Raw genomic sequence first — 14,156 nt, forward strand, 5'->3', positions numbered from 1 at the left:
TACTGCACAACATGTTAATAATCTGTGTTCTTTTCCACCAGACAGGGTAATTTTCAGTATTTTCTTCACACACACGGTCTTAAAATTCATACAACAATGTACAGCTAGACAAGCGTAATTTATATGAAGGGAGGGGATAAATACTGACCTAGGTCAAAGCTAACTGTTATAATTGTGTCTGGTCTCAATTAGTAGGTGCAAATGAACTTCCCCAGGGCTCAGTACTGGGAACAGTTCTCTTTAATATCTTTATCATTTATCTGGACAAGGAGAAGGAGAGCACCCTCAGTAAGTTCACAGATGACACCAAGTTGGGTGGGAGTGTTGATCTGCTTGAGGGCAGGAAGGCCCTGCAGAGGGATCCAGGAGGGCTGGATTGATGGGTCAAGGCCAATGGTGTGAGGTTCAACTAGGACAAGTGCTGGGTTCTGAATTTGGGTCACAACAACCCCACACACTGGCTTGGGGCAGAGTGGCTGGAAAGCTGACCAGCAGAAAAGGACCTAGAGATGTTGACTGACAGCCAGCTGACTGTGAGCCAGCAGTGTGTCCAGGTGGCCAAGAAGGCCAACAGCATCCTGGCCTGTATCAGGAATAGTGCGACCAGTAGTACTGGGGAAATGATTGTCCCCCATATTCGCCACTGGTGAGGCTGCACCTGAAGTCCCAGGTTCAGTTTAGGGCTCCTCAGAACAAGAGACACTGAGATGCTGGAGCATGTCCAAAGAAGGGCAACAAAGCTGGTGAAGGGCCTGGAGCACAAGTCTTACAAGGAGTGCCTGAGGGAAATGGGGCTGTTTAGCCTGGAGGAGGCTGAGGGGAGACCTGATCACTCTCTGCAACTCATTGAAAGGACGTTGTAGCCAGGTGGGCATTGGTCTCTTCTTCCAAGCAACAGAAAAAGAGGAGATGGCCTCAGGTTGCACCTGGGAAAGTTTAGACTAAGGAGTTTCTTCACTGAAAGTCTTGTCAAAACCTGGAACAGGCTTCTCAGGGAAGTGGTGGAGTCACCATCCCTATAAGTATTTAAAAGACATGCTGATGTGGTGTTTAGGGACGTGACTTAGCTGTGGATTTGGCAGTGCTACGATGACAGTCGGACTGGACGATTTTCATGGTCTTTTCCAACCTAAACAGTTCTATGCAGTTCTCTGCGTATCTACATCAACATAGCTACTCACTGTCATGGTACCACTCTCCTCACCTTATCTTTGCTTGCTTATTCCCACTGTTCACTCTGCAATAGCTGTGGAGCTTTTTTGACTGTGCACCAAGCACTTGGAGCATGCTATGACAGAAAAAAAGAATGGTGGAGAGAAGGGAAAAAAAATTGTGCTGTCTTTAGCACAGTTAAATGTCTCACCAACAGTGGAGTGAAGAGATGGTAGACAGAGCAGAGTTCTAATGGAAACTGTGGCAAAAGCTTGTCACCAGATAGCTTTAGGAGCACTGGCTATTGTCTCAGGCTTGTATCACAGTTCTCTTCCAGCCCCTCCCTAGGGCCAGATGCTTTATTTCACTATTTGCAGCTGGTCAGTGTAAGGACTCACCCCTGAGAGACTTTCAGTGCCTTATCCTTCTGCCCCCCTCCCCCATCCAAGTTTTCCTATTTTCACTGCTTAACACTTGATTTTTTTAAATGTCAGGAGTGATCACAGTGAGCAGAGTGGGACCACGCAGAACCACCTCTAAAACTGCAGAAATCACCAAGGGGCCTCTGGAGGTCATGTTTTGCAGCCCTACACTTGAAGCAGGACCACCACCAACATCACACAGGTCGCCAGCATCACATAGGTCATTTCACTAAACCGTGTAGCATCTGTCACTGGTACAACAAAGGAGCTGACAGAAGTGAGAAGCAGGTTGTAAGAGCAAGTCCAAGGTCAGACCAAAGTGAATTCTGAAATGCAGCACAAAAGACAGGACGGTGGGATGGGAGCAGCCATAGCTGCAGGAGCTACACCCTGAGTTCCCACAGAGAACAGCACAAGGCAACAGCATAATATATCTGTTAATGTGGTCACAAGCTAAAAGGAAACACTGCAGCATGAAAAGCAACAGCTCCTTACTGTAACCATGACGAGGAGCCCAGTGCCAAGATTTTCCAGTACATGACACGCACTAGAAACACACAGGGAACTGTTGTCTCTGGAAAGCACAACAAAACTGATGTTTAGGGAAAAGGAGGGAAGCAACGTCTGGGTCAAATAACGAGTCTCATGTATATAACTATTTGGAAAAGAAAGCAGAAATGTAATCCAGGAATTACAGTGTCATTTTAATCTGCTTTTGATATATTTCCCCCACAAGCCAGCTATATTATTCCATACTGAATTATTTATTTTTACAAAGACAATGCACTGCTGCAAAATGCTGTTGAATCTACTCATGCTAAGAAATACTTCAGATAATTTAATACTTGACTGTAAGACCTACAGCAACCATTTAATACTATTTAAAATGATCCTCTAACATAGTGATAATTGACTCTCAAAACTCCCCCTAAATTACCAAGGTCTTTTACCAAAAGGGACTTTTAGAGAATGTCGACACAACCAGACAATACAGTGTCAGGCAGAAAAAAATGAGCTTTGTATTACATACTGTGTAACTAAAATATTACAGTCCTACCTTGCATCTTTAAATAAAACTTCAAGTGCCATAAACAAGAGCAGTAAATTGAATAGTGGGAAGAGAGTGACTAGATCTAAAAGACACCAAAAATTTTGGACTAGCAGAATAAAGGAAAAGATGACAGGATAATACTGAAAAATGAGTTTTGAAACTCTCATACAAAAGTCACAGAATCACAGAATCACAGAATTATCAAGGTTGGAAAAGACCTAAAAGATCATCCAGTCCAACCATTCACCTATTACTACTAGCTCCCACTAAACCATGTCCCTCAATACAACGTCCAGTCTTTCCTTGAACACCCCCAGGGTCGGTGACTCCACCACCTCCCTGGGCAGTGCATTCCAGTGCCTGACTACCCTTTCAGAGAAGTAGTGCTTCCTAATGTTCAGCCTGAACCTCCCCTGCCGCAGCTTGATACCATTCCCTCTAGTTCTGTCGCTGTCTACACGGGAGAAGAGGCCGACCCCTAGCTCACTACAACCCCCCTTAAGGAAGCTATAGAGAGCCATAAGGTCTCCTCTGAGCCTCCTCTTCTCCAGGCTGAACAATCCCAGCTCCCTCAGCCGCTCCTCGTAAGGCCTGTGTTCCAGACCCCTCACCAGCTTAGTAGCCCTCCTCTGAATGCGTTCCAGGGCCTCAATGTCTTTCCTGTAGTGAGGGGCCCAAAACTGAACACAGTACTCGAGATGCGGCCTCACAAGTGCTGAGTACAGGGGGACAACCACCTCCCTGTTCCTACTAGTAACACTATTTTTGATGCAAGCCAGGATGCCGTTGGCCCTCTTGGCCACCCGCGCACACTGTCGGCTCATGTTCAGCCGTGCATCAATCAGTACCCCCAGGTCCATTTCCTCCACACAGTCCTCCAGCCACTCCACCCCAAGCCTATAGCGCTGCCTGGGGTTGTTGTGGCCAAAGTGCAGGACTCGGCATTTGCTCTTGTTGAACCTCATGCCATTGGCTTCAGCCCAGCTCTCCAGCCTGTCCAGATCCCTCTGTAGGGCCTCGCTACCCCCAGGCAGATCCACACTCCCAGCCAATTTAGTGTCATCTGCAAACTTACTGAGGGTGCACTCAATGCCCTCATCTAGGTCATCAATAAAGATATTGAAGAGGACAGGCCCCAGCACCGACCCCTGGGGAACACCACTCGTGACCAGTCGCCAGCTGGATTTAACTCCATTTACTACCACTCTCTGAGCCCGGCCCTCCAGCCAGCTCCTTACCCAGCCGAGGGTGTACCCATCCAAGCCACAGGCTGCCAGCTTCTGCAGGAGAATACCGTGGGAGACAGTGTCAAAGGCTTTGCTGAAGTCTAGGTAGACCACATCAACAGCCTTTCCCTCATCCAGCAGATGGGTCACTAGATCATAGAAGGAGATCAGGTTGGTCAAACAGGACCTGCCCTTCATGAACCCATGCTGGCTAGGCCTAATCCCCCGGCCATCCCGCAGATGCCGCATGATCTCCCTCAAGACTATCTGTTCCATAACCTTCCCTGGAACCGAGGTCAGGCTAACAGGCCTGTAGTTCCCCAGATCCTCCTTACAACCTTTCTTGTAAATGGGAGTCACATTGGCGAGCCTCCAGTCTTCTGGGACCTCACCAGTCAACAAGGAGAGCTGATAGATAATGGAAAGCGGCTCGGCTACCACCTCTGCCAGTTCCCTCAGCACTCTCGGGTGGATCTCATCAGGCCCCATGGACTTGTGGCAGTCCAGTTGGAGTAGGAAGTCTCTGACCGTTTCTTCCAGAATCACAGGGGAGTTAGCATGCTCCCCAGCCGAGACTACCAGGTCAGAGAGAGGAGTACCCTGAGCATAACTGGTCTGACCTTTAAAGACAGACGTAAAGAAGGCATTCAGAACCTCCGCCTTTTCCTTATCCTCAGTGATCATATTCCCAGCCTCATCCAGTAAAGAGTGGATATTCTCCTTTGTCCTCCTCTTACTGTTAATGTATTTATAAAAGAGTTTGTTATTCCTTTTCACCCCAGCGGCCAGGTTAAATTCAAGCTGGGCTTTTGCCTTTCTGATTTCACCTCTACACATCCTGACGACTTCCTTGAATTCATTCTCAGTTGCCCGTCCCTCCTTCCACAGGCGGTAGATTCTCTTTTTCTCCCGGAGCCTCAAGAATAACTCCCTATTCATCCACGCCGGTCTTCTTCCCCGCCGGCTCATTTTGCGGCTCAGGGGGACCGCCGGCTCCTGCGCCCTTAAGACTTCCTTCTTGAAGAGCAACCAGCTCTCTTGTACCCCTTTGTTCACTAGGACTAAATGCCAAGGGACTCCCCCTACCAGTCTCTTGAACAAATCAAAGTCCGCCCTCCGGAAGTCCAAGGTAGCAGTTTCACTATTCCCCCTCCAAGCTCCACCATGAATTGAGAAATGTATCATTTCATGGTCACTCTGTCCAAGGCAGTCCCCAACCTTCACATCTCCTACCAGACCTTCCCTGTTCATGAACAGCAGGTCTAGCGGGGCAGTTCCTCTTGTGGGCTCTCTGACCAGCTGCATCAGGAAGGCATCCTCTATGCACTCCAAAAACCTCCTAGACTGCTTCTTCTGTGCTGTGCTGTACTCCCAGCATATGTCAGGGAAGTTGAAGTCCCCCATGAGGACAAGGGCTGATGACCGTGCAGCTCGTGCCAGCTGCTTGTAGAACACCTCATCTGTCTCTTCATCCTGGTTTGGCGGTCTATAACAGACGCCCACCAGGATGTCTGCCTTGTCAGCCCTTCCTCTGATCTTTACCCATAGGGATTCAATGTTATCATCCCCAGTCACAATCTCAGTAGCAGAAAAGGATTCCCTAACGTATAGAGCCACACCACCACCCCTCCTTCCTTGCCTGTCTCTCCTGAAGAGTTTGTAGCCATCCATTGCAGCACTCCAGTCATGGGAGCAATCCCACCATGTTTCTGTTATGGCAACCAGGTCATAGTTTGCCTGCCGCACTATGGCTTCCAACTCTTCTTGCTTGTTGCCCATGCTACGTGCGTTAGTGTAGACGCACCTCAGCTGAGCCCCTTGCCTCTCTCCTAATCCCAATACCACTTCCCCAGGCCGATCTCTATCAGACCTGGCTTTATCCCCTTCCCCCTTCCTATCTAGTTTAAAGCCCTTTCTACAAGTCCTGCCAGCTCCTGGGCAAGTATCCGTTTCCCTTTCAGAGACAGGCAATTCCCATCAGCTGTCCTCAGGCCAGGTGCCGAGTAGGCCGCCTCGTGAGCAAAGAATCCAAAATTTTTGCGTTTGCACCAGACTCTCAGCCATGCATTTATAAGATGGCCTTTTCTGCTTATCTCAGTGTTTGCCCCTGCCACCAAAGGAATACTGGTAAACACAACTTGCATGCCTGCTCCATCGACTAACTTCCCCAGCCTCCTAAAATCATTTTTTATAATCCTCATGCTTCTGTCAGCAATCCCATCACTGCCAGTCTGAACTACCAATAAAGGGTAATAATCGGAGGGGCGGATAAGGCTGGGGAGTTTTCTAGAAATATCCCTGACCCGTGCCCCGGGAAGGCAGCACACCTCCCTATGGGTAGGGTCAGGCCGACATATTGGGCCCTCTGTTCCTCTCAGAAGAGAGTCGCCCACAACTATCACCCTCCTTTCTTTCCTGGAGGAAGCAGTCTTCAAACGTGGAGCCGTCCGCCTTACCTTGGGCAAGCTTGGCGGCAGCGCTCCTATGTCATCATCACTCACGTCTCCCTCTGGTTTCAGGGCTTCATACCTGTTACAGAGAGGGACCAGCGGAACCGAGGTAGGTCGGGATGGGGGTCGCCTGCAACGCTGGGCTGAGACCTGCTGCCATTCCTCCTCTCCTCTCAAGCTGTCTCTCCCTGCTTGACTATGGTGAGAGATCTCCCAATACTCCCTCAGTCTGGGAAGTGCAATCTCTGCGCCTTTTTCGCAGAGAGTTGCTCCACCAGTCTATCTCCCGCTCGCATTCTCTGATGGTCCGCAGTCTATCTACCTCCTTCCTAAGCTCCACAAGAAGGCTGAGCAGCTGCTCACACTGCACGCAAGTGGAATCCTTCTCATCCTTCCCTGGCAGCAGCAGGCTGAGGCACTCCTGGCAGTCAGAAACCTGAACTGCCACATTATGGAGCAGACCCTCTGTCTGGGTTGCCACAGCCTTTGCATGGGAAGCCCATTTCCTAGTGAGGACCATGTTTGAGATGTTGGTGTCAGGGCAAGATACCCTGCCTGCTTGACCTGCCTGCGCGAACTGCCGCGCAAACTGAGAGGTGACAGAAAAGCTTTACGCAGCTAAACACAGCCCAGACCTTGGCTGCAGGTATTCCGGGACCTCTCAGCTCCCTGAGTCCACATGCCTCAGGGTCCCAGAGCACCATGTGCAGGCCAGAGCTGTCCCATCATTCCAGTCTGGCATCCGAACTGCCCCTCACTAAACCCCTCTCACCCACTTTAGCAGCTGGATGGCAAAGACAGGCAGACGGGGGGCGGGGGGCTTGCACCGCCATTGCGGTGTCGCTCCTTCCTTTGCACAGGGCTCCACAGGGCTTGTGAGCAATAAAGGCACGAAGCGACAGCGAGCGTGCCGCGGGCATTGGGCACCAGCGCTCATCCCTGGCTGAAAAGGACACGCTGCGACACCTCGGGCTTACCACTCTCATACTTGCAGCTGGTCAGGTTGATGGAGGGAACACTGGAATGGAAAGAGACAAGACAGCAGTCGGTGCTCATGCAAACCAGTGGGCAGAACGGGAAGCTGGGCTGTAAAGCGGTGGCCTTGACCGCCTTCTGAGGGACCAGATTATGTTCCAGCAGGGCAATTATGTGTCCAGTTACAGACACGGCCTCCCAGGCAGCCACGATCTCTGCAAAGCCAGGGAAAGAGGCGTCAGACACACAGCTCCTCGGCAAGCTCCTTGCCCAGGGTGGCAAATTCCAGTGCCTAAACCAGTCCAGAAAATCACCATGGTCACAGTCATTGAGGAAACCACCAAAGCACCGCCCCAGTATGCCAGTGCTCCTGAGGGGAGGGAGACTGAGGCTTCCCCATACTGCCCCTCATCTCATGGACCTTTCCTGGGCATCATGGCTGGCTCTCCCCAGCACTGGGTTGGCCGGCAGAGCCAGGAGCACCTCTCTTAAATGCCACTGCTGTGTCTCTTGGTGCAGGCAGCTGCTGAGGCTAGTAGGGCTACGAAGATGATTAAGGGCCTGCAGCATCTCCCCTATGAGGAGCAGCTGAATAAGATGCTCTTGCAGCAAAGATGCACTCTGCCTGCAAGGCACACGGCCTGAAGCCAGAGACATGTGCCGACACACTGCTCAGTCACAGGGTGGGATCCCAAGTGTGAGAGACACCCCCCAGCAAACCACAGAGAGGTTCCCACTGCCTCATTTCCTATCCCTGCTCTCAGCTGCTTTAATGCCCATCACTCACTCAGCTGGCAGGCACCAAGTGCGGGGGAATATCTTGTACTCCTCGGGGAAGAGCTTGAGCATGCGGTTCAGGTTGCGCGCTAACAAGTCCTTCTGGCAGATCGCCATCATGCCTGGGAAGTGGTTGATTTTCTGAAAGAGGAGTAGAGGGAAAAGACAGTCAGCAAAGGGACAGCAGGGATCCTCCCGCAGAGCTGAGGAAAGCCGGCGCACACGGAAACCAGCGGGCAGAATGGGAAGCTGGGCTCTGAAGCAGTGACCTTTGCCTGCTAAGGGATTATTCTCCAGCAGCTTCAGCTGAACTTCAGCAGCAGGACTGATCTGCTCCTTCCCTCTAAGCCCTGATGCCTGCCCTCCCCAGCAGATCACAGGGAAGGACATGGAAGTGGAAGCACCGTTCATTAGAAACTAAGGGCTCCTGCAGATCTCAGAGAAGAGCACAGCAAAGCCCCAGCTCCCTTGCATCCCTCCTTGCTAACAAATTTCCCCCCCCCCGCCCCATGCTTAACAGCAACAGTATGTTCATACCCTCAAAAGGTGGGAGTGGGTTCAAATGAGCCCCCACTCCTGGAGCAGCATTTCTCTATTCAGACTGTATCCTGTGCAGGACCAGTGAAAAAACAGGCAACAGTGGGTAAAGCAAAACTGCATCAAAGTTAAAGGACTGTCAGTTAGCAGATGCAAAGTACCTGCTGCAACTCCCAAAGTCAAACCCACCATTCAATGAATCTGCTTTTCACACCGCAGAAGCTGCATCTGAATCAAGTTCCCAGAGCTGCAGTGACACATGTGCTGTGCTAACAGCATCCTTTAACGGCGCTACGAATCCCTGAGGCAGAAGGTCACAGCACAAACATCCCACTCTCAAGGGACTTTTTTTCCCCAACACAAACACAAAAACATAACATCAGCCAGCAACCAAAACACTACAAGCAAGAACAGATAAAGACTAAAAATCAATGGGGAACCTATAATATTTGGTTATCCAGCATGCAACAAGATATTCAGGTGATGTTTCTGTAATGTCTTTTCTCCTTTACAACCTACTGAGAGATGAGGCTTGGAGGTACATTATTAAATGCTGAAGGTAAAACTGAATGAATGAGAAACACACAAGCTGCAAAAAATCAACGCTGACAATCTGAGATTACTTTTTCTAAAATCAGGCAATAAGAAGAGGAACCAGCATCGACACCGTTTCTCTGCAGTTCTACTTGCAAACAAAACCCCAGCCTTTTCTCAGTAACAGCACCTTTACATGTCTTATGCCTTTTACTCTGTTAAGAGAAACTGAGAAATAGCATGGAACAATGGTTTCTGTTGTTGGCAGCTAAAAGTGGAAGTGAATTGAAAGGTATGGGGCAGCAGCTCCCAGGAATCCATAGGTAATGGGAACTTTCTATCTAACTAACCAAGAGTGGCTGTGTGGAAAGTGCTAAGAAATGTTGCTTTTGCAAAATGAAAAATGTTACAAAATCAACAGGCACATAACTGAAACCTCTGTGCCTGTCAGTCAGTCCTTACTCAGACTTAAGGAAGGACCTGATGGATTTCAACTAGAAAAGGCAGGGGGAATTTCAGGCCGAACCACTCGCATGATCCCCACCTTAGAATGGCCTGACCAGCACCCTGACCCACATGTTCTGTTCACCGCTGGCCCCAGGCGCAGACCTGTGCATTTCACCATTAATATAGGAACTCAAATAAGTGTTATCAGCCAAAAGGTTAGGCCTGACTGCTACCCAGGCAAAAATAAATATAAGAGGAGTAACTGGAGTCCCTGAAAACAGACTAATCAGTATTGTGTGTGTTTGCTCTCCAGGGGAAAACCCAGTATCTAAGATAAAGGTTGTCACTGGTCCATACTGAAATAATATACTAAGATTTGATGTCCCAGCAAAGTCTGGAAACTACCTAATGGAACAGTGTGGAGCTTTGGATCCCTGCTGTGTGAGGGTCCAGTGCTTGGGGAAGCTGTTGAGTCACCTCCTTCCAGAATAATCAATGTCCTTTACCATCTGCTGCTAAGGAGGGGATCACAGAAGGGATCAGACAACAGTGACCCGATGCCACTCAGCCGCTGGTGCTGGCTCTGCTGAACCAGTCGGCCAAATGCAAGCTGAATAGGACGATTCCTCTTCGAGAGGAGGACAAAATAAACATCAATCTGTGTTCACTTGGGAGGGAGCACAATATACCTTCAACTTCCCCAAGGATGCAAACGCTCCTCTGCCATTGCCCGTAGTGCACTGGTAAGAACATTGAAGAAAAATGATCTCCTAAAAGGTGAATGACACCAGATTTCTACCCAATTCACTGTCGAGCATATGTATGTTCCTGCAGTTCTCTTCTCTTTTAATCACAGGACTGCTCCAGTAAGAAAAAGAAAAGGGACAGCTGAGAAGACACAGGGTGCAGACCTCATGGGTATAAGTTTGAAATATGAACCGTACCTGGAGGAAATTGAAGAAATACTGAAACCTGAAGCACAGACTGGCAGTTTTGGTTTTCTGGTCTTACTTTTGTCTGTCTGTTCATTTCAATAGGAGTGATTGTTTGCAACATGTTGATGGTTCTGCAATTATAAATCACACTGAACCAGACAGTCTGATCTATAAAATGATATGAGGTTTTGCTCATATGCTTAACTTTTCTCATGTGATTACCTGTTTGCCTTTAACACATACACCTGCTCAAGGGATCCCTATAACAGCTCTGCCTGTGGATATGGTTAAAAATTTAGACTGGCTTTGGAACCCGAATAAGTCGATTCTTTGGAAAGAATTTGAATGGAGGTGGCCATTTAATAATACATTAAATCGAACCTCCATTTGGAGCCTAAATTGTACTTATGTTCTCTTTGTTGGGACAATAAGACTTTGGGATGCAGAGGCAAACAACCCTGATCCAGACACCCATGGACAGATAGATGAAATGGGAATAAGCCATACTGGGGAAAGCGCTTGGTCCTGAGCTATGTGGAACCAGTAAGTTCATGTCCATGGTTCAGTGTAATGCAAGGGCATTCAGAGAGGATAAGGTTTCTAGAGAGAAAGAGACCAAGGCCAAAAGGATCATATTGGGAACCTCCTTTGATGACAGAATATATATAGACTCAAGGAATATATAGAGACTCAACTGGAGTTCCTCGAGGGGTTCCTGATGAATTTAAGGCTAGGAATCAGATTGCTGCAGGTTTTGAATCATTCTTTTTTTGGGGGGGGTCACAGTAAATAAAAATGTAGATTGGAACAATTATATCTGTTATAATCAACAGAGATTCATAAATCATACGAGGGATGCTGTTAAAGGAACAGCAGAACAGCTGGATGCCAATAGCAGAATGACATGGGAAAATCAGATGGTCCTAGATATGATGTTAGCAGAGAAAGGAGGAGTATGTGTCATGTAAGGGGGACAGTGTTGCACATTTATACCAAATACTACTGCTCCTGATGGAACGATTACCAGAGCCTTACAAGGCCTTACCACTTTGGCTGATGAACTAGCAGAAAATACAGGAATAGCTACTTCTCTTCCTGGGTGCTTGGAATCCTGGTTTGGAAAATGGAAGGGAATGGTGATACCAGTTTTCACTTCCCTGATAGTGGTAACAGGAATTTTAGTGGCCAAAGGGTGTTGTAGAATCCCTTGTGTTAGGGGTCTTAGAAAGAGGTTAACAGAAACTGCAATAACTAAGAAGATGCCCCTGGGACCACTGCCTTATAATATGCTTCTCCTAGAGGAATAAGAAATAGATAATAGAGAATCTCAGGAAAAAGAATGTGAAGCAATGCTGGCCAGGTTAGAAGCTTCATATGAAACAGGACTTTGAAAATAGGCAAAAGACAACAGTGAGTATAAAGAAAAGAAGGGGAAATTGTGGAAAGTGGTAAGAAATGTTGCTTTTGCAGACTGAAACATGTTATTGTATTCTTTACTGACTGAGAGGACTCAGGCTGCCTCATCAGAAATCCTGTGTAGGGAATTTAGGATAGCACATAAAATAAGTGGGAATACTGTTCTCAAATAAGGGTTCAATTTGAGTACATAGCTCTGCTAAAAGATACAGATGATCCTGGACAATGAGATAAGGGGTTAAATCCTGACTGAGGACATGGGCTGGAACTTAAGGAAATCTGGCCCAACTGAACAGGCTTTGACCATGTTGATTGACAATGGGGCACAAATTACCACATCAAGGAAAAACAGGCAAAACAATGTGGGGCAATGGTAGGGCAGCCAGCACACAGAGCTATTCAGCTTGTCACCAGCAGTAACACCTTGTCCCTGTCTGCCTTGGCACTGCCACTCAGACATCACCATTACTGAGAAGCACTGGCTGGGAGAAGCACCCTGAAATCTGCAAGTGCTCCTCAGACATCGATGCAGTTCCTCCAGTGTTGCTAATGTCAAGCTACACTGAGCTCCTTTTCTTTCCCTCTGTTATTATGGAAGGCTTGATTGCCTTGATTGTCCCTCAGTCACTCTAGAAATCATTCCATTTCGTGGGCAGACACTGTAGGCAATGTGAGCATTTGTGAAGAGAGCCCTGCCTCTGAATTATTAGTCCATGCTGTATTTTTCAGGGGCCATGGAGATACTGAAGCCCTTCTACTGTACAAAAAGGCTGGACCCAGGCAAGCAGAAAACTCTCAGTATCAGCCAGGTTTTGGAGACTCTGTGAGTCCAGCAAACTGACTGCAAGACTTCGAAGGCATTCCACAGAAGCTGAGATTTGGGAAGTTCCTAAGCTCTAGAGCCACTACACCCATTTGACGTTTACCTCTCTGGCGTGACTGAGGAATCAGGCACGAGGAAGATTTGAGTCAAATCAAAGCTTCTTGGCAAAACGGCAGCTGTTGCTCACAGCATTGACTTTTGCCTCAAACCATGAGCCTCCTGCACACATTTGCCAGCTGAGATGTGGCTAACATTGAACAGCATCTTATGCTGCAGCCAGGGGGATTACCACAGGGTCCCACCTTACAGGCAGAGCCGTTTAAAAATACCTTCACTTCTCCTCACCATCGGAAGAAAACCCTGGGAACTACAGGGAACCCAGCAGCACTCAGGAGAATTCTGTCACTCTTGCTTCCACCAGCAGCATGTGCAAGTGGTGTACGTGTGCCACCCCAGCCCTGTTCCCCTACACTCGACTGCTGAGGAAGTGCTGGCTGCCACCCGACCAGCTGACACATCCAGTGCCAACACGGTCCGTGGCTGCGCGCACTCGACAGAGCGACTCAGGAGGCACACACAAGCAGAGGACTCGGGGGGCAGCCTGGACAGTGGGACCCTGAAGGATCAGCTCAGTTCTGCACGTTTCAAGGGACAGATGAGGCTCTAGAGAGCTCTGGGGTGCTGGGAACATTCAAGAAGAGGAAATGAGGGAGAAACTCACTAAGAAGCAGGACACGAAGTCCTGAGGAGCAAGCAACATGCATTTGTCTCCGTACCTGTAGCAAGGAGATGCTCCCTCCTCCTTAAGGAACATGAAGGATCCACTTCTGCCTCCCACTCTGCAGCGCTTCTGATGTCTGTACTCGCAGCACGTGCTCAACCAGGACACCCAAATCCCATTGAGGAGGAAGGTGACGCTGAATGGGAAACCACGGTGCCTCTTGGAGATGAACTGGAAGCTTTCTGCAATCACAGAGAGGAAACGTTTCACAGAAACAGGTTATGCTGTGCCTTCAGCCTCTTGCCATCATCACATCGCATCCCCACCAAAGCAGCCAGCCCTCTGAGGTCAGGTACTTTGGCTCTCGGCTCTATTAATCGGTTGGCAAAAGTCCACCTCCTTCCCACACCACAGCACTGGCACTTTCCAACCCCACACTACCAAGCTGGGCACGCCTGGGACAAGCAAATCCATCCTCAGTTGGGCCGCTCGCACTGCAGCCCAACAGAACCCAGAGCCTCCCGGCCCAGCAAGGTGCCCTCTGCCACCTCCCCTAGCAGAGTGTGCGGGATGCGCAGGAAGCTGGGGATCCCGGCGTGTGCCTGCGTTGATGGGGCCGTGCAGCAGCGAGCCAGAGCTCCCGCAGGGTGATGCAGGTGTTCCTCAGCGGCGCCTCCTCGCAGAGTGCAG

The 14,156-nt window shown here is 49.1% G+C and overlaps 1 protein-coding gene across 1 annotated transcript in view; it reads right to left on the bottom strand.

Annotated features, from left to right (window-relative positions):
• The window catches only part of LOC311199741 (DNA mismatch repair protein Msh3-like), a gene marked incomplete at its 5' end in the record, with an annotated part of 84,937 nt that extends 76,767 nt beyond the window's left edge, over positions 1-8,170 (bottom strand). The window contains 5 exons of the mRNA XM_084273875.1: positions 1,744-1,825; positions 4,244-4,471; positions 4,679-5,387; positions 6,308-6,380; positions 8,064-8,170. Of these exons, the coding sequence (XP_084130001.1) occupies positions 1,744-1,825; positions 4,244-4,471; positions 4,679-5,387; positions 6,308-6,380; positions 8,064-8,170 (1,199 nt within the window). The remainder of the gene's footprint in view (positions 1-1,743; positions 1,826-4,243; positions 4,472-4,678; positions 5,388-6,307; positions 6,381-8,063) is intronic.
• Between the last annotated feature and the right edge of the window lie 5,986 nt (positions 8,171-14,156).

The sequence above is a fragment of the Gallinula chloropus genome (assembly GCF_964237585.1).
Source record: "Gallinula chloropus genome assembly, chromosome: 21".
NCBI lineage: Eukaryota > Metazoa > Chordata > Aves > Gruiformes > Rallidae > Gallinula > Gallinula chloropus.